At 47.4% G+C, this 21107-nt stretch overlaps 1 protein-coding gene across 4 annotated transcripts in view; it reads right to left on the reverse strand.

The window, feature by feature from the left end:
• The window catches only part of INTS2 (integrator complex subunit 2), a 306784-nt gene that overhangs the window by 70177 nt on the left and 215500 nt on the right, over positions 1 to 21107 (reverse strand). For all 4 annotated transcript variants that reach the window (XM_086954934.1, XM_086954935.1, XM_086954936.1 and 1 more), the window contains exons 22-23: positions 9002 to 9109; positions 8783 to 8888 (exon numbers count right to left, since the gene is read on the reverse strand). In XM_086954934.1, the coding sequence (XP_086811060.1) occupies positions 8783 to 8888; positions 9002 to 9109 (214 nt within the window). The remainder of the gene's footprint in view (positions 1 to 8782; positions 8889 to 9001; positions 9110 to 21107) is intronic.

Below are 21107 nucleotides of genomic sequence, written 5' to 3' on the forward strand. Positions count from 1 at the left end.
AGGTCTGCGACCCCTCCAAGTCCTCTCAAAGGCCTAGACCTTCAGAATACTTCTCAGGCTTCGATCTGGGACACGGGGGCCCTGACCCACAGGTCGACGCAGCTCTGGTTCCCTGTCGTCAGGGATGAGAATGGGGCTGGTGTCGCCAGTGGGTGTCAGCGGCACTGGTAGCATTGGCATTGGGACCGGCGCTTGGGAAGGTTGTGAAGGACCAGTGTTATACGGATCCATGACCAGATCCATGGGGCCCATTGGTGCCGGAGCCGACAACTCGGAACAACGGGGCCTGAAGGTACTCCGGATGGGTCGGGTTGTTCAAAAAGGAGGCGCGTGGCCTCATAAAATTCCTTGAGTTGAGCGGGGATCACTTCGGTTCCCAGAAAACTTGGGAGACTGAGTCGGCCAAGGTGCAGGTTCCAAGGAACCAGGCCGTGTATACCGATGCTCCTAAGTTGTGTCGGCCAAGGGAAGAGGGGAAGTCGAAACACGCTTCGACTTCTTGTGGTTCCTGTGTCTTTCACCTGAATGTCCTGATGTCTTGCAGTAGGATGAAGAGGACTTCGGACTCTTGAAATGGTCCCAGGACCTGCCTCTCAACGAAGATCGTGACTTCCTTAGAATCGCCCGTCGGGCCGTTAGCCGCATTAGGGATCGCTCCCTTGAAGCCATTGGCGCCGTGGCCTGGCAATCGGAGCAAAACTTAGAGTCATGGTTGTGCTCCAAGCACCAGAAACACTAGAGGTGCGGGTCGGTCACCAAAATGGCGTGGTGACAGGTTTTAAACGCTGTGGTGCCTGTCTTACATGATGACATCCTCGACACACCAGGAGTCGGACTCAAAAATCTCAACAAAACGGTGAAAAATGCCGGTCAAAAACTGACAGAGGGGTTGCTAATCTCTCGGATCTGCACTAGCTGGTGCGAAAAAAAAAAATCATCTCAGCACGCCGAGGTGGCGCCTATATAGGTGACGCGGACATCACTTCTAGCACAGATGACACCACAGGAAGCCGATCGACTCCACCTACCAGCGCACAGGAGTACTTCTCCTGAAAAAATCTTGCGGATCCAGTCGGATGCCTGGGGAATTCAAAGGTAAGGATTCTGCAGCTCTATCAGATAAGTCCAGCATGGCCGGTTGGAAGGCCTTGACCTGCAGAGGGTCAACCAATTGAGCCGACATTCCACTCTTTTGATTTTATCAGACAATAAGAAAGAGTCCAGTCGGAAGGAAGAGCATTTCTCATTTTTATTACACTTTGAGGTTTTTATTTTAATGGGAAGATCTTTTTAAAGACTGCTCCCCGTCAGGACACTTAACTGAAGGCAAGGACAAGACGAAGCATGTAGTGATGGAAAAAAGATACAGAAGAGGTGTGTCCATTCCACGTCCAGAACGTGAACGTGAGATCCAAGCCAGTTTTCAGGATAGCTACTCATTATGCAAATAAGGTCTAAATGTTCTCACTGTATATGCAGATTGGTTATATTTAGATATCCTTAAAATGTAGAGTGCCCACTTGTCTATAGTCCAATACTTGTTATAACCCTCTCTATCAGGATTAGACTAAAGAGTTGTTGAAATGTTTAAGTCCTAGAAAAGTCTTACCATTTCTTGAAGGCCCAATTTATTGAAAAGCAGCAACCTAGAACATAAAAATTATGACTACTGACAATGTTCATAGCCCAAGTGATAATGAGGACAGTCCAAGATTGTGACTAAACAAAAAGTCACGTACAAGAATTTGCACATCTGCATTGGCAGGACACAAACTTTCCAAACCCTACAACCAAAGGAAAATAAGTACATGATAATGGAGTCCATTAATCTCTATCCACAAGCAAGTAAATTGGGCTTAATCCCAAAAGGAAAATGTGCTGAGGAGATTCAATTCTAGGAGCCACACGCTCTTTCCCGACACTGGGTCATCCAAATGGCTGAAATGTTTGAGTTTGTAGTTCAGAAAATAAATATATTTACATTGTCAGCCCTCACCCAATAGTGCCTATGGGAATCTTTTTAGACATATCAATCTATTTTGGCGGCTGACTGTCACATAATGCAAATCATAAACATGATCTCAATTTACAAATTGTAAATATAATCTGTGAGCAATGTACTACTCCGTTATAGCAGTGGTAGCTGAGCGCCGAAGAAACAGCACAAAAGAAACAAACGAACAAGTTACTTACCTTCGGTAACGCTTTTTCTGGTAGATACTATATCTGCCTGTGGATTCCTCACCTTGTGAATATCCCCCTTGCGTCAGCAACGTTCGGAAATTTTCTTCGTAGCACGCCGTCGTGGGCGACGTCACAGGAGCACGGCATCGCGCGCGACTCCGTCTGACGTCACCGACCCCATATTAGGCCCACGCCGGCGTGATGACGTCAGTTCCGCCCTTTTTTCCGTGCCTTCGAAGCACACGGACGGACCAACGATAGCAAATATGCAAATATACAATGTACACAGTACAAATAGAACCAAATCAAAACAACAGTATTATAATCATATATACAGAAAGACCAGGTATAGCAGAGTAGACAACGGGGAGGCGGGTGGGTCAGTGAGGAATCCACAGGCAGATATAGTATCTACCAGAAAAAGCGTTACCGAAGGTAAGTAACTTGTTCTTCTGATAGATACATCTGCCGTATGGATTCCTCACCTTGTGAATAGATTCCCACAGCAGTCCCCACTCCCGGAGGAGGGTGTCCACTCTGCTACACCAGAAAGTCTTGGAGGACAGAGCGCGCAAAGTGGCCATCCCTCCTCACCTCGGTATCCAAGCAGTAGTGCTTTGCGAAAGTGTGGAGGGAGGCCCAAGTCGCGGCCCTGCAAATATCCTCAACAGGTACACCCCTAGACAAAGCAGATGTTGCAGACTTTGCTCTAGTTGAATGAGCTCTAATACCCTCAGGAGGGTCCTTACCCGCAAGGGAGTAGCAGATCTTGATGCACAGGATTATCCACCTGGAAAGAGTGCGCTTGTGCACCGCTCTGCCCTTCTTGCAGCCAGCAAAGCCAACAAACAGCTGGTCGTCCACCCGGAAGTCCTTAGTCCTGTCCAGATAGAAGGACACCGCCCTCTTAGGGTCCAGGCGATGCAGTCTCTCTTCCTCCTTAGACGGGTGAGGGGGAGGATAGAAGGTAGGAAGGGTAATGGACTGCCCAAGATGAAAAGGAGTCACCACCTTAGGCAGAAAAGCAGCCCTGGTCCTAAGAACCATCCTTTCTGCATGAATTGTCAGGAACGGGGGTTTGGAACTTAGAGCTTGAAGCTCACTTACCCTCCTTGCCGAGGTGATTGCAACGAGGAAAATAGTTTTAAAAGAGAGAAGCCTCAATGGACACTTGTGCAAGGGTTCGAAGGGAGAACCCATTAAAAAGGTCAGCACAAGATTCAAATCCCAATGAGGAATAATAAAAGGGGTAGGAGGAAACATATTCATAAGACCCCTCAAAAATCTCACAACCACCGGAGACTTAAAGAGAGAAGGCTGATCCGGCAAACATAGAAACGCCGATAAGGCCGAAAGATAACCCTTGACCGTGGACACAGCCAAACCTTGCTGTGCCAGATAAAGGGCAAACTGTAAAATATTAGACAAATGAGCCTTCAAAGGGTCAATATCCCTCTCCCTGCACCAAGAAACACATTTTGTCCACCTATAGGAGTAAATAGACTTAGTGGTGTCACGCCTGGCAGAGAGAATGACATCCACCACCTCGTGAGGGAGAGAAAAAGAATTCAAGTTGCCCCGTTCAATCTCCAGGCATGAAGGTGTAATGTCTGGAGGTGGGGGTGTAGAACCTGCCCCTCCAACTGAGAGAGGAGGTCTGCCCTGTGAGGGAGACGGAGCGGCGGGTGAGAGGATAGGTGGAGTAGGTCCGAATACCACACCCTTCTCGGCCAATCCGGGGCGACCAATATGACTTGGGCCTGGTCTTGACGAATCTTCCTCAGAATCCGAGGAATCAAAGGTATGGGGGGAAACGCGTAAAGGAGTCGATCTCCCCAACTCAACTGAAACGCGTCCCCCAATGCTCCTTGCATCGGATACTGGAGACTGCAGAATGAAGGGCAGTGAGCATTCTCGCGAGTGGCAAATAGATCCACCCGAGGCGTCCCCCACATCCGAAAGATGTCGTGAACAACCTCCGGGTGAAGCCTCCACTCGTGGTCGGCGGAAAACTGCCGACTGAGACTGTCTGCACGCACGTTCAGAACCCCGGCCAGATGATTTGCCACCAGACAAATCTGATGGTCCTGAACCCAGGACCAGAGACGCAGAGCCTCTCTGCAGAGACACTGCGACCCTACTCCTCCCTGCTTGTTGATGTACCACATCGCAGTCGTGTTGTCCGTTAGGACCTGGACCGAACGACCGCGAAGGGAAGGGAGGAAGGCCTTGAGCGCCAAACGTATCGCCCTCAATTCCAGAAGGTTGATGTGAAACAACCTTTCTTCCGGAGACCAAAGACCCTTGACCTCCAGGTCTCCCAGATGAGCACCCCACCCGAGAGTGGATGCATCCGATATCACTGTGGCCACTGATGGAGGTAGCTGAAAAGGCTTTCCCTGTGACAGATTGCCTTCCACGCCCCACCAGGACAGATCCGCTGCAGTTTCTCTGGAGATCCTCACAGACTCCCTGAGATCTCCGTTGTGCTGATACCACTGCCTGCGGAGGCACCACTGGAGCGCCCTCATGTGCCAGCGTGCATGACTGACCAACAGAATGCAAGAAGCCATCAGACCGAGCAGGCGAAGGACCTTCAGGACTGGAACAACCGCTCCATTGAAGAATAAAGGAATCATTTCCTGAATGTTGCGAATCCTTTGAGGTGGAGGGAATGCACGACATACAGAAGTGTCCAGTACCGCACCTATGAACAGGTTGCGCTGGGAGGGCACCAGGTGAGATTTGGGTACGTTTATCGAAAAACCCAACCTGTGTAACAACTGAGTTGTCTCCTGCAGATGATGGAGCACCATCTCCGGCGACTCTGCTTTGATCAGCCAGTCGTCTAGATAAGGGAATACAGGAATCCCTGACCTTCTGAGATGCGCCGCCACCACCGCCATCACCTTGGTGAAAACTCGAGGCGCAGTAGTAAGTCCAAACGGGAGGACCGCAAACTGATAGTGCTGCGATTCCACCGTAAAACGGAGATACTTCCTGTGCGACTTCAGGATTGGGATGTGAAAATACGCATCCTGCAAGTCGATCGACACCATCTAGTCTTCTTCCATCAGCGCCAGAAGAACCTGAGCACGGGTGAGCATTTTGAACTTCTCCTGTTTGAGATAGAGGTTCAAAATCCTGAGATCCAGGATAGGCCGAAGTCTGCCATCCTTCTTGGGAATCAAGAAATACCGGGAGTAGCACCCTTGACCCCTCTCCTGCTCTGGAACCACCTCTATCGCTCCCTTTCGAAACAGAGCCAGGACTTCCTCCTGCAGGAGAAGCAGGTGGTCCTCCGAGCAATAACCTTGGCAAGGAGGGTAATTGGGAGGGAACTCCTGAAAAGGAAGTGCATACCCATTCTCTACGAGATTGAGAACCCAAAAATCTGATGTAACCGATTCCCAATCTCGTAGAAAGTGAGTAAGCCGACCCCCTACTGGCCCTACATGATCCAGAATGGTGGATCTAGGGCTGCTTTGCTGATGCGGGTGGGGGTTGGGCATTATTGGAGGAAGTGGAGGAAGAGGAGACTTGACGTCCACGTCCACGACCCCTCTGTCTACCTCTATAGGACTTATATAGAGGGTTCTGCTGCTGCTGCTGTTGTTGGCCCTGCTTGAAGGGACGAAAAGAAGATTTACCAAATCCCTTGAATTTTCTAGCTGCAGACCCTCTCATCTGCAGACCCAACGACCTCGCAGTGGCACGGCTGTCTTTAAACCTTTCCAAGGCCACATCAGCCTTCTTACCAAAAAGGCCAGATCCTTCAAAGGGTAAGTCCAGCAACGTAGATTGTACATCCGCTGAGAAATCAGATGACTTTAACCATGCGGCTCTCCTAGTTGCAATGGATGAGCCCATAATTCTGGCAACTGAATCCACAGTGTCCATGCCGCTTTGGATGACCATGCGGGCCGCAGCCTGAGTGTCAGAGATGACTTCATTAAAGTTTTTCCTATCCTCCTCAGGAAGTTTTGGTGACAATTGCTTCACTGAGTCCATCAGCGCGTGCACATATCTACCTAAAAGGCAAGTAGCATTTGACGACTTTAGAGCCATGCTTCCAGAAGAGAAAGTCTTCTTCGCAGCCTGATCCAATTTCTTAGACTCTTTGTCAGCAGGCACTTGAGGGAAGGAGCCTGCCGCCCTATTAGAGCAAGCCGCCTGAACCACAAGACTTTCCGGAGACGGATGCGTAGAAAGAAATGCAGGGTCATCAGGAGCCACCCTATAGCGCCTTGCAATAACCCTTGAAACTGCAGGAGCAGACAACGGCCTCTTCCAAATTTCCTTAATTGGATCTGACAAGGCATCAGTAAACGGCAAAGTTGGCTCCACAATTGAAGATGGAGAATGCAGGACTTCTGTGAGAACGTTGGGCTTGTACTCCACTGTGGGCAGCTTTAAGTTAAGAAGGTCAGCAGCCTTCCTAATAACCACGTGATAAGGAGCCACGTCCCTTGATGGTGCATCAGAAGTCGAAGGCAGACCCCACTCGGGAGAGAGTTCCAGACCACTAGCATCCCGAAGCTCATCGAAGTCATCACCATGATCAGGAAGCTCGCCTTCTTCCACATCTGAACTCTCATCATCCTTTTGCTCGAGAAGACGCTGAGCTCTTCGCCTCGACCACTCCATTCGAATCGAAGTCGACGGATCCGGTAACGACTCCGACGGAGCCGGTTCCGACGTCGCTCGAGGAACCGAAGCAGGAGGACGAGAGTCATGAACAGGTGTGGCACCTCGATCTCGACTGCGAGGTCGATCCGGAGTCGGCGAAGCCGCATGCGGAGTCGAGGACCTCGGTGGAGCCGTACCGAGCCAAGGTGAAAGAGGCGCCGGCATGAAAGGCATAAATGGAGCAGGGGCATACGACTGAGGGATACCCAGGTTGTACGATAACGGACCCATGGGGCCACCAGGCGCTCCAGCGGGGTACATTGCCCTAGAATAAACTCCAAACATCGCATTGAGAAAATGCGAGGGATCCTGCCCAGGACCAGGAAAGGAAGGATACGGACCTACCGGATGTTGCAATGGAGGCCGACCCGACACATCCTCACCCTGACCTTCTGGATTCACAGGAGTCTCCGCCGAAGCCGGTTCTTGAGTCACCTCCTCTTCTTCATGCTCCGAGGAAACCGGCTCCGGAGAACCCACTCTTGACAAAGCAGGTGAAGGAGAGACAAAGTCCTTACGGTGTTTGTGAGACCTTCTCTTCGAGTCAGAGGAATCCTTTCCCGAATGATGCCTCGAACTGTGCTTCCTCCTCTTATGCTTTCTCCTCGAAGAGCTCGAAGCATGCCCGGAAGCCGACTTAGATCTAGACCTAGACCTTTCTCTGGACTTCGACTTCGCCTTGGACCTCGAGTCGTCTCCAGACCTCGAACCCGCTCTGGACCTCGACGCCGATCTCGACCTCGACCTTTGCTTCGACTTCGATCTCCGTGACGTAGATCTCGAAAGTCGCCCAGAGTCTTTTTTCACCTTCGCCAAAAGCAACTTTGCTTCACGCTCCCGAAGCGCCTTCGGATTCATCTTAAAACAGGACTCGCAGTTCTTGACGTCGTGGCCCGATCCAAGACACCACAAACAATCCTTATGTGGGTCAGTGATAGACATCATGCGGGCACAAGACCTACATGGCTTAAAGCCTGTTTTCCTCGACGACATCTCCGGAGAAGAACAAAGTCGTAAGAGAGAAACAGTGACAAATATTAGTCGGAAAGATACTAGGTATCGCTGAAGATCCCGAAAACCGTTAGCGTCGGAGACGCGGAAAAAAGGGAACTGACGTCATCACGCCGGCGTGGGCCTAATATGGGGTCGGTGACGTCAGACGGAGTCGCGCGCGATGCCGTGCTCCTGTGACGTCGCCCACGACGGCGTGCTACGAAGAAAATTTCCGAACGTTGCTGACGCAAGGGGGATATTCACAAGGTGAGGAATCCACACGGCAGATGTATCTATCAGAAATTATGATACTGACATTTTGGCCCTGTGCACCGAAGGGAATGTAGCTAATTATTGCAAAATTTGATACCTCAGGGTATTGCCTTATGTGAATTATTGTCCATTGTGATTTTAGCCCATCAAAATCTGAAATAATGTGCAAAAAAACTGCAGGGTGTGGGGCTTTGACACGCCTTATAATTATCGTGTGCGATTAACTTAACAAAACTTCTAATTCTGATCATTGTCTATGGGTCGTAATTATCCAGTGCAATTGTAACTAGGGGGCTCGGTCATGTATGATTTCATTGGTCCCCTATCCACCTCGTTGTTGCAGTTGGAGATTTACACGTATGTCCTATGGTTCAGACCCTGCAGTGATGCCTGCCTGATGCATACAAAATGGAAATAATGTACATTGGTCTATAGTTTGTAGCATATTTTGGTACTGGAGAATTAAAAAAAAAAGCATGTAAATAATTTTTTAATTTCCTCCACTTGCATCACAAGAAGGTTTAGAACGCATTTATCTTTGGAGGATCAAGTGCCTAAAAACAGCTGCTTCTCAGGCCCCCATCCTCAATTTCAACAATAAATCGTGTTTAGAAAGATATCTGTGCAATCAGTTTATTCTTACCAGTTAGCAGAGTTCCCATGACGTTGATAGCTAACCGCGCCACACTCAGAGACTTCGGTAATGCATATTGGATACATAAATATGAAAGGAGCTGAATGGCAAATTTCTAGGGGTGAAAAACAATCAAAAGTTGTAAACCTATTAGCACGAGGTGTTAAGAACATAAGAAGAAAGAAGAAAAAAACAAAGAAGGTAAGGTAGGTGTAAAAAACAACTTGCCTGTTTCTCAAGCTCGGGTTGAGCAATTAACTCCGGGATGAAGTCAAGGCAGATGTGCATGGATGGAATTCCGGCAACTGTCAATGGCAGAAGTTCACAAGGATAACCCTGTTTACAGCAAGAACACACATTAATATCAGTTCTACAGAGGGATTAAGAGGTTACAATGACACACAGCACATGGTCCAGCCCACACACCGATAAAAACAGGCACGCACACAAAAACAACACGGACATAGATTTAGGATAGTTGAGTAAGCTCTTTGATTAGTTATCGTCGTGCTTACTCCGTAAAGCGCTCTTAAATCTTCGGGTCAAGTTTGCACTATATAAAACGTAATAATAGTAATACGAGAGAAAACTGCACAAGGATGCTCCATTGCAGACAGAGCTGCAAAGTGCCCAACTGTATCATCTATGTACACTGGAGGTGCAGCAGTCTATAAGCATCAGGATGTTATGCAGCAACTAGCTGACACTAAAAACAAGGAGCCCTTTTCAAGCATTCTCATAGATCACCTCTTAATAGCCAGGTATTCTCAGCATGGAATCACAGGTAGTCGCTGGCAGACGGACTCTTGTTCGCTTACGTTATCATTCATGCATATGTTCAGTCTATCAGAATGGTCACAGACCTCTCTGTATCTCTGGAACACAGATTCGATTTCAGACAGTGTTCTGAGGGGGTTGTGTGTGTAGTTTACGCACCAAGGAACTCTTACGTGTAGGGATTTGTTATAAATCATCTAAGGTAGCTTGTGTGTTTTGTGACAAATGTGAGAAGTTGGCCTGGTATATGATGTTCACTATTCTAGTGAGCACCTTGCACCAGTCCAAACAACTCTTATGTTGATGGTTGTAAAGTCAACCTTATAGACAAGCTATCCTAGTGGTACAATGGACAAAAGCAGTCTTAGGCTAAACTCAAGAGGGCATGTGAAGCCAGCTGTTTTACCATATGCAAACCTTTTAATACCAAATGAAAGGACAGCACACAGGTTATATATTCAAAATATATATATATATATGTATTTCTAAATAGATCCCCTTAACTCTTTATGAGAACAGGAGCACAAGCGTATAACAAGTAACTTAATATAACATACAAAAGTTGCACAAATAAGGATAGGCCTTGGTGGCCCTTAAAACCATATACTAAAATAGTGGTATAAGTACCACGTCACGAACAATGGTAAGGCCTAGGGCCTTGGGAATTGCTGGGGCTACAATGGACTAACAGCAGTAAGGACTTGGGAGGCCCACAGGATGCGGGTGCGGTGTCTAAATGCACACGCGTGCACCAATAGAAGTCAATGGGTGCGTAAAGTTAGAAAGTTGCAGATTTAGAAGTCTTCCGACTGGACTAGAACTTAACCACCTAAAACTAGGACACTAGGGATGTAAATCTCTACAGGAGCACCGCAGTATTCGCGTTACCTCACCCACAGGAAGCGGGTCCATAGGTGTCAAATTGTGTTGGGTTTCGTCGTGGAGTTCTATGGAGCCTTGGAGAAAAGATGCTGCAGGCGACCAGGAGAGAAGAGTCCGGTTGGATCCAAGGGTGGATCGAAGATGTACAGTACCTGAAAGCAGAGGGGACAGAGTCTGGGTCACTAGCCAGTGACCAGGAAGGAACCAGGCGATGTCTGGTTGCGATCAAGTGATGTCGTGAAGCTTGCCTCCGCTGCCACGTGGACCAGGAGGTATCGACGACGACCAGGTGCTGGAAACGGACGGTCCCACGAAGGCTCTCGCTGTCGGCAGTGTCGGACCTCGATTCGGAGTCAACAGGCCTTGGCAAATGCAACCCACGTTGTATTGAGATGCAAGCCACGTTTTGCTCCAAAATTATTGCCTGAAAAAACACTTTATTTTCCACCTTTTTCTCCATTTTCTTTCCCTCACACTGGGTACAGGACTGTGCCCTTTTGTAATTGTTTGTGTTTCTATTTTTCATATTTTATACATTGACCAAATAAATACTCCATGTCCGGCTGGACATAGGAAGTAAACTTATAGGACTCATCGTAGTCTATAAATAACTTGTTTGAATATCCTCTCACAGCTTAGGACCATTGTTCTTTGTAATAATTAGCTACCCGCGGTCCAAAGCGATCCTATCGGGTCCCCTTGTTTGCTTAACTGCGACAGAGAGATGAGGTGCATTGTTGGTGCCACTGCAACTTTAACCACCCACCGACTGCCTTGCCTGTGCGGCCAATGACAATACCTATGCAACTACTAACCATAACACTGTACAAGTAGGACTATTTCAAGCCCCGAAAACTATAAGAATGGCATGGATGTCAGGTGTTTATCGTTTTTAATGTATATTGAATTAATAAACAGCCGTTCTGTTCATCTCTAAATTACACAGACAGAGCCACCATGTGGCAGACGGCCATAGTGCCTGTGTGCACAATTAGGTGCCAGTGCGGAGCACCGGAAACCACCTGCTCTAATTAAGCACTGGTGCTGAGGTAACAGGGGAGAGGGACATTTGTTCAAGAAGTTGTGAAAGAACAAAGAGATGTGAAAGATGAATAGGGGGACTGGAGAGGTGTAAGATACAAATAGACAACAATTTGAATGGAGAGACTTCAGGTGAATGAGAAGTGCAGATGGACACGGGAGGTGACGGGACCAGAGAGGCCATGAGATAAATGCGAGAAACTGTTAGAGAGGAGGGCAGTGAAAATACAGAATGGCAAGAGGTGATTAAGGGTGAAGTGAGAAGTTGAATGGGGAGAGTTCAGAAGTTGTAAAAAGGGGTGAAATAAAATGCCGGCAATATGAGAGAGGGATACAGGGTTGGGAGAGGAGAGAGGGATGGAAGGGATGGGATGAGAGGAAAGCGGCATGGGTAAATTGCTCAACTCTGCACAAGACCACCAGGGTTTTAGGGGCCCCTGCTGCTCGCGGCCAGGGCCAGTGAGCTTCTACTGTGGCAGCACGCATTTCTGCGGAGTGGAAGGCCCATCACAAAGGTTGATTAGACATTTTTCTGATGTTAATTGCTGTATTTTGGTTATAAACTGGTACTGAGGGGGTGAAATCTTTCCTCTGTGTTAGTGTGCAAAAAATGTCAAAATAATGAAGCAATTCTATGCTAAAATAACGTGGCATCACATAACATTTACATTTTCCTCTCACACAATTTAGTCAAGCCTTTCGTGTAATTTGGTCCTCACCTGCCTCGTAATTCCAGAAGCCCTGCCTACAGGTTTAGAAATGTTTGTCAGGAGGGGGTCCTTACGACTGAAAATGTTGACAGGGGGTCTCGGCACCCAAAAGATTGAAGACCTCTGATCTAAAGTCTAAGGGCACAGCTCCTACCTTTATTCCAAATCAAGGGGCTGGATCACCTGCTAGGTCCTTCATATGGGTGGGACCCAGGAAGGGGGTGGTTACACCCCTTTCCCTTTGTCCAGTTTCGCGCCAGAGCTGGGGCTGGAGTGCCCCAGCACCAGTTTGAACTGAACTATGCATGGGACACCTTGTGTGCCCCAGGCAGTGTCATTTCATTCAGCCCTCCCTGCCCCAATCCACTATCTCCTGTCTGGGGTGGTGCTAGCACCTCCTTGTGACAGGAAACCTATTGTCCAAGCCTCCCTTGCTGGAAGGGCTCCTAGCAGCAGGAGGTCAGACTTGTGTCTGTGGCAGCAGCATCCATTTTGTGATGCTGAGGCTCTGGTTAACTTTAACCGGGATTAAGGAAAGTAACAGGTCTTCTCCCTCTAGAAGGGTGGAATGCTACCCCCGTCGCCAGGACTGGTGAGGGGGTAGTATTCCAAAGCGCATGACACCTTACACGACTGGTTTTGATAAAGCCAAACCAAAGATCGCATTTAACAGCAAGGTTCATAATGCACTTAAGAGTATATGGTATGGCAATATCCTGGAACAGCTATAAGGACATGGTTCCGAAAGCTGCAGACAGGCTCAGCTCATGCTGGAGCACCATCTCACATAAAACCAAGCACTCTGCCCTCAGGATTGTTAAGGCCTGCCATAGGAGTGACTTATAGGTGCATATGTGTCCAGATTTAAGATTAGACATAGGAATACTATATCTAAGCAAGGGGTGATTACACGACCTTGCCCCAGCTGAGTGATCACCCAGTTGTGTCAATTTGGATGGCCAGCCATGGGTGGCAAAAGATATGCTGCAGCCCCTGGTAGGCCTTGGGTGCACCTATGCCCTGGGTACCTATAGTATTAGCAGGCCCACAGCCACATTAAGTCGAAAACCAGTGAAGCAAAAAGCAAAAAATGGGGTGACCATAGGATAGCAGACCCTACTCTCCTACAACAAATATATGCTTTGACCACGAGTCGACTAGTTTCAATAAGCATAGATACCACATGAGAATGTGATGCTGCTGCGAGAGGTCTGCTATAGCAGTTACACTACAATGTGTAGGGGAGATTTAAAAAGGTTTAAAATCTTAACAGGCATGCAAAAAACCCAATCAAGTTGTCTTCATCAGCATGCAATACAGAACGGTACCCTTTTCATCGAGCAACGTTCTGTAGGGTATGCAAGAATGTACTTAGCAGTTAGTTGTGATTGGTGCATAGACAGTATGGGCACTTGTATAATCGCACCAATCAGTAACTTTTAATAGCTCCCTCTTTGATCAGCTAAAGTGTGCAACCATAATCAAGCAACTTATTAACATAATATTGTTCTGGGACATAACACCAATAACTCCAATAATAATATCATCACCCAGCAACTGAAGGTTTTTGTGGGCTTTATATGCCCACTGAATTGTCAGCGTTTACAAAGAGATGATTAACAGTCAGCAAATGTGGGGCTGGCTTGCTACCCAACCATCAGTGGTGCTTGTGTTAACAATGTGCCTACTTGCACGTTATGAAACCTTCTATTCCAGCATTCCACCATAAGGAATGAGCACGGCACTCCAGACACTGTTGCATATGAACAAATGTATTGGGCCTTAAAGTATCAACGCGTTTCAGCTGCTTCCTGCATTCTTGCTCACGATAAAGCCACCATTATGATATTCAACGGACCAGGGAAGACCTGGATTGGCAGTTCGGCTGTGCCTGTTCCCATCAGGAACAAGGTTAAGACATATTTGCATATGGCTGGGTCTGAACTGAGGTGGCGAAGTCAGCAAAAGAATGATGAGGGATTAAACCCAGATCTGTGACTGGGGTGAGTGAAAAGTTTCAGCGCTCTGTCCATCTCCTTGTGTTTGCTTTGTACTGTTGGGATACCAAGTTTGAAAACTTGTGATAACCTTTGCTCCAGACAGAGCTTCAGGGGGACCTGCCTCTAAAAGTATTTGACCAGCAGTTCCACCGCGTCGGACTGCAGTTAAGCTTCGTTCCTCTCCAGGCTTCCAGGACCTCCCAAAAATTTCAGGTGATATCTTTAAAGTTCCAGTTGGAACACCCTGCTTCCAGTATTGGTCCTTCAGTTCCACAGCGACAGCTACAAATTCAGTGGTGCTCGCTCATGGTGGATGTTTCCCCTCGAAAAGTTAAAATGTCCTTTCTGCATTGGGACTTGGAAGAAATTTCAACATTTTTCTTTAAAGAAAAGTCCCTTTCTGAAGTGCGAACTATTTTACTTCCAGACTTTTACTGGGACCAATCAAATGGTATCCAACCAGGGGCATAACACAGGCCCCCTGCATCTCCTGCGGTGGGGGGAGCCTTCAGCACCACGCTTCGCCTGGAGAGCTCCAGATTAAGTTCAGAGGGGGGCCCCTCCACATACCCCGATGGTTGGCCCCCTCAAGTTTTGTTACGCCACTGTATCCAACCAGGGCTCCATTGCGGTTGGCCTAAAATATTGCCTATGTTCCAGACTACTGCTTCCATAAACTATCTTTGGCGCTATTTTCCCTTAAATCTTTGTAGATTAATATCTCCGGTTTCCGTTATTGGATATTTGTTATTTAAGTTTTTTTACACATTGCCTTTGATTTAAACTAGATTGCTTGGTATCACGTTACCAGGTATTGAGCTTAAGTTTATTCCATTTCATTTGTGCGACATCTAACTGGTGGTGACCTTATCCTTTGAGGTGGACTCTTGTCAACCCCAAATAATAATCCACTTTCCAACAAAACCTATAAAAATAAACATAATTAACTGTGAAGTAAATTACAACAATGTAAAGGTAGGGAAAACCCACCCTTGAAGTACTTTATCTCCGATATGACTGCGATATACTTACATGCGATGTAACAAATACAATATAATGGTAGCATATCACCCACTGTTTTTTACATTAGTTAACCACCGTTTGATTGCCAGATTAACAGTTTCGGATACAGAAATGGGGCTTAGAGCCATACCACCTATTTGAGCCAATGATGAAAATGTCACATGCTTAAAAACAGGTTTCATAAATTATGTTAAGCACACCAATAATTTTAGCAAATATTACATATTTATTTATAGAGTGCACGGATACCAGAAAGTCGCAGAGGCAGTGATAACAGGTGCAAGTTGGTTAGTCTATCAGTGCTTATAAAGCTAGGTTTCTAGTTGCTTTATGGAAACTAGAAAGTTAGAGAGCTTTCTCATTTCCTAGGGAAATGAGTTCCAAGCTCTGAAAGGCTCTACAGCATTGCTGTACCTTCTATAACTTGGGCAACTTTAAAAGGAAGGGATATCTTCGGTACCTTTAAAAGTAGGCTGCAGAGCATTGCAAAGTCCATGTGAGCAAATAAGAGGGAAATAGTTGTAGAATGGACTGCCTTAAAGCATGTGCACAGGCTTTTAAAAAGAATGCACTTGGGAGCAAATGCAAGCTCCGCTGATGTCATGAGAGAAGTATATGATGCCTAAGTTTGAGTAAAGGTGATCTGCTGTGTTCTGCAACTGCAAACGACAAATAGTTTAGGCAGAGAATCCTAAAATACAGTTGTTTGCATAGTTGCGTCAGAAAGAAAGCAGGATGTTGTGACTAGCAGCTTTCATCTTAAATGAGAGTTTGTCAATGAACATCTACCCTAAGATTTGTTACAATATTAGCCAGAGGTGGGCATTGGCTTAGGGCGCCTGGCCACCAACCAGAAAATCAGATAGAGGGTGGGCTGGCCAGCACCAGGACCTCAATTTTGTACTAGGTACATTTCTAACAATTTCTAACATCCAATTAGCTTTGAGTCCAGAGCTGAAGTTGGGGCAACTAGTATGAGTGATGTTCCGGGTTGTCTGGCATTGTCCAGTACCCTTGGTATCAGGGGAATCAGAGGAAAGGCACAGGCAAATTTCCCTAACCAGCCTATTGACAGGGCATTTTCCTCGGACTGGTGGATTGGAAACGTGGACCTGAAGTTTCGTCATTTTGCATTTTCGGGAGTTGCAAACAGGTCTATGCTTGGCATTCCCCATTGTCTGAACACGCTGTCCAATTCTTCCTGCTTTATCACCCATTCTTGGAGGCATTCTCTTGCCTGCTCAACCTGTCCGCTTCTGTGTCCTACTGCCCAGGAAGGTGTATTGTTACCAGGGTCGTGCTCCATTGGATCGCCCACTTCCATATCTCCTGTGCTAGTTTTGACAGAGGGAATGACTTTGTCCCCTCCCCCCCTCCAGCTTGTTGATATAGAACATAGTTGTGATGTCCATCTATATAAGCACTGTCTGTCCTTTCACGTGCGCCTGAAATGCGTCTAGTGCTAGAAAGACAATAGTTAGTTCCAGATAGTTTATGTGTTTCACTGCTTTCATAGAATCCATAGACCTCTGACTTTTAGATTCCCCATGTGTGCTCCCCAACCCTTGTGGGACCGATCGGTTATAGTCACTGTGGGGACTTGAAAGGTCTTCCTCCACTCATGTTTGTCGGGTTCCACCATTCTATCTTCTTCTGAACCCTTGATGTGACAAGCACTAGATCGTCTCATTTCCACGTGGCTTGTGACCATCTGTTGCAGATCCATTCCTGTATGGGTCACAGGTGCAGTCTTGCATGAGGTATTATGATGCCATCATGCCCATCAGCTTCATCACAGACTTCACTGTAAGAGACTGCCCCTTCCGGTACAGGAGAGTTTGCTCTGCTATTGCTGATGCCCTCTTGGGTACTGGATATACTTGTGTTGTCCTTGAGTCCAATGCTGTCCCTAGGAACACCCTTACCCGCTTCGGGAGTGGTGATAATGTGTTGGGGTTTATGGTAAACCCGAGGTTTTGAATAGTGTTGATGACGGTTTGCGTATTTCTCTGGCATTGTTGTTTCCAGTTTGTCTTTACCAACCAGTCGTCCAGGTATGGGTAGGCGTGCCAGACATTTTGTGAACACCCTTGGTGCAAATTTTATACCAAAGGGTAGCACTCTAAACTGGCAGTGTACTCCGTCCAAGATGAACTTGAGCTACTTCTTGTGCCTCTGGTTTATTGGTATGTGTAGGTAGGTGTCCTTTAAATCTAGTGTGGCCATGTAGCATCCTATTTTTAGGAGAGAGTTAACTTTGTAAAACTCATTTTGAAATGCGGAGTTCGTATGAACTGGTCTAGGTACCTGAGGTCTAGGATTGGTATCAATGTCAAGTCGTGTTTTGGTGCGGAGTAGACACCACTGTCTGTTTCCCTTATAGAGACTATCTCTTTGGCTTGTTTTTTAACACCTTAGCTGCTTCGCAAATATCCCTCCCCAGTGCTGCGCTGTCCATTGGAACTAGTGCTGAATGGACGTCCAATGGTCGTGCGCAGCACTGGGGAGGTAGCGCTCGTGACGACCGTTGGCCGTCAGCAGCGCTTAAGAGGTTAATGAGTACCTTGACCTCTTGTCACAACTGAATTCCAGTTCCCAAATTTTCTAATCTTTGGGGGAACAAGAGGAGGTGGCTTGGTGAGTTCTATGCAGTAACCGTCCCTCATTATGCTTAAGAGCCAAATGTCTAAGGCGATTGACCTCCATTCCTTGAGGAATCCTCCTATTCTTCCCCCCACTAGTGTTCTGTGGTGGGTTGTTGGTCGGTTGAGTTCACTTGCTTGTTACCCAGTGTGGATTGCCCTCTGCCTCCGGGCTTTACGTGAGGCAGAGGGCAATCAGTCTCACCAGGTGTTGCCACTACTGTTGAGCAGACTGGTGTGCAGCTTGTTGGCTGAAGCCCTGCTGCTGGTGTTGTTGCTGGGTTGGTGACTAACCAGCTCTGCCTGCTGGTCCTCTGTTGTAGCTTCCTCCCTTCCTAAAAAACTGTCTGGACTGTAAGGCCCGATGCTTTAGCGGTTTTATTGTCCTTCTTAATTTGCTGGAGTGCCCCTGCGAAGAACATGTTTATCCTGCATCCCTGCACTTTGGCCTTGAAGACGCAGACCCTTGGCCATGCCTGCCTCCTGAGTGTAGTGCCTGTGGACATTTGTCTGCTGTGGTATCTCCTGTGTCCAGAGCTGGTTTGAGGCAGGAATTGGCGATATTCTCGCACTTCTGGATGACTGCTTTGCTCTCTTTTTTAAATTCTCTGGAAGGCGCTGCGCGAGTTCTTCCATTTCCCCGCATTGCTGGTGGCTGATCCCGTTGAGGAGGACATTGGAATTTGCAATTCTCCATTGTGTCGCAGCCTCCCTTTCCAGTTTCCTGCCCACAGATCCATTCTTTTGCTTACTTTATGTGGTGGTGACCCGGCTGATGTAGGGGCGTTATTCATTTTTCTGGCCGTGGCCACTATGATGGAGTTTGTCGGTACGAGGAGTAGCCGCCCTAGCTGCTGTAGATTCCTTGAAGGCTTTTTTGTCCTGCTCCAGAATGATGGGGCGCAAGGGCAGGTATAGGGTAACCTTCTGTGACGCCATCAGGGTTTTCAGGAGAAAGAAGTATTCCTCCCTCTAGCATGACCCTATATGTGTCTATCGCAATCTTGATTAGTCCATTATACATGGACAGGTCGTCCGGGGTGAGGGCCTCAAGGGGTAGCTATCAACTCCCTCCTCAGGGAGTCGGCATCAACCAGCTCGGTATCCCCATCATGCTGGGGTCTTCCTCCTCATAGTCGAAGATATCTTCCTGCTTTTACTCGTGATGCCCCAACATCGATGGCACCTCGAAGTACGGCAAATCTCCTCCAAGTCCCTCGGTTTTGATGGTTTCATGGGAATATGTAATCTCTTGAGGGAGTTTAAGAACTCCTTCTTACGTTACAGGAGCGCTGCCATTTCGGCCTCGATTCGGCTTCTCTTACTTTTGACCTAGAGTGGGCTTTTTGCATCCGTCGTTGAGGAGGGTTTCCTCTTCGGGGCAGTCGGCTCTGTGTCCTTTGCCTCCTTGTCCTTTTCCTTTGGCACCTCCGTTGCACCTGCCAGCATGGAGGGTTGTTTTGAAGGCTTGCTCCTATTGGCTACCTTTGGATGGGACCCAGGTGGCTCCTTGTGTTTGTGCCAAACTTCTTTGCGGCTTCTGCTCTTTCGATGTAGATGACGCTCCTTTCGGTGTCCTCATGCAGAATGCTCTAAGCGAACTTGTGGTTTCAGTGTAGGAAGCATTTAAAGGGGGTGTTGTCAATATGCCTTCTTCAGTCATGTGTTCTTCAGCATTGGGGTCCCTCCCATCGGTATCAATGGAGCTCTCCTCCCCATCTTCAATGTTCCTTGTGGCCTCTGATGATTTTCTGTGCTTTTCAGGGCTCCTTTATTACTCTTCAGATTTTTGAAGATTCTTCAGAGCCCCTTCGGTGTGCTTCCAGATCCAATAGAGGAAAAACGAATCTGAAGATCCAATCCACAAAAATGGAACTTACGGGGCACCGTCTGACATCACACAAAGGATGGACTTGCCACCAAACCGTGGTCGGCAACGTTCTCACACAAAAAAAGTACAAAACAAGATTTCGAACCAAACCACTAGATGGCAGAACAGATGCACAACATATGAATCTAGAAAAGCATTCATACTGCAAAACATATGTTATCAAGCACATTTTTATTTTAAAGACTTTAGAAAGATCAGCGAGTGCCTTTTACTACTACTGTTCAAAATGTTCACATATGTCACTGTGCATCTGTCACTATATTGCAGCAGTAGCCATTTCTTACTGGCCAGTTTCAAGTTGCAGCATCCATCTTCGTTTTTTTGTTACTATAACGATATCGTGTTTTGAAAGATTGATGCAAACTGTATAAATGGCCTGCTTGCACAACTGCACCAGCGGAGCACCAAAGACCAGCCTATCTACACCTATCCACAACCTGGAAGTGATTGCATCCAGGAACACTGGCATTCTCGTATCACACAGGAGGGTTTACTCCAGAGAAACTCTCCTGGACATTGCCCCACCAGCAGCCACCGTATTAGGCTCATGAAAAAGTGGTGATGCTAGCTGCCTGTTGCAGGAGAGTAGGATCTGCTTACTATGGTTACCCCCACGTTTTGCTGGTATTTAACTGTTTCTCGACTTTAGTCAGGCTGGGGCCCTGCTATTCCGGACCCCAGCCTAGCTGCTTCCTCTCTAAAATGATTGCTTGTACTTTAGGTACACTCCAGTTGGTTACTGGGTTACCCATGTGAGTCCCTAGTACATGGTACCTTAGGTACCAATGGTATAGGTACCCCAGAGGCCTACTAGGGGCTGAAGCATGTAATATGCCACACCTGGAAAGCTTCCAAACTGGCACCACAGGTCTCTTACTGCAGCCTGCGTAAGGTAGTGCATGCAACCCTTACTAAGATATAGGCTACCTATATCTGCCTTTAATCACTGACACATATAAACCTAAGTCACTCCTATGGCAGGCCTTATCAATCCTGAAGGCAGAGTGATTGGTATTGTGAGAGAGGGTGCCCATGCATGAGCTTTCGGAGCCTATTTTCTGAGGCTGTTCTGTGATGCAGCCAGACCATATACTCTTAAGTGCATTAAAACCTTGCTGTAAATGCTAATTTTGGAATTGCTGCATGGAAACATGTCGTGTTTGGTGTCAAACACTTTGCAATCCTACCCCCCGCCAGTCCTGGCGGCGGGGGTAGAATTCCACCTTTCTAGAGGGAGAGACATGTATACATTGACCTAACCGGTAATAGTTTAAAAGAACCTTAGCATCACAAAAGGGATGCTGCAGCCACAGGCATGGGTCTGACCTTGGGCTGCTGGACGAAACTCCAGCAGGGGAGGCCTGGACA

This window comes from Lissotriton vulgaris, chromosome 2_1, assembly GCF_964263255.1.
Source record: "Lissotriton vulgaris chromosome 2_1, aLisVul1.2, whole genome shotgun sequence".
Taxonomy (NCBI): Eukaryota; Metazoa; Chordata; class Amphibia; order Caudata; family Salamandridae; genus Lissotriton; species Lissotriton vulgaris.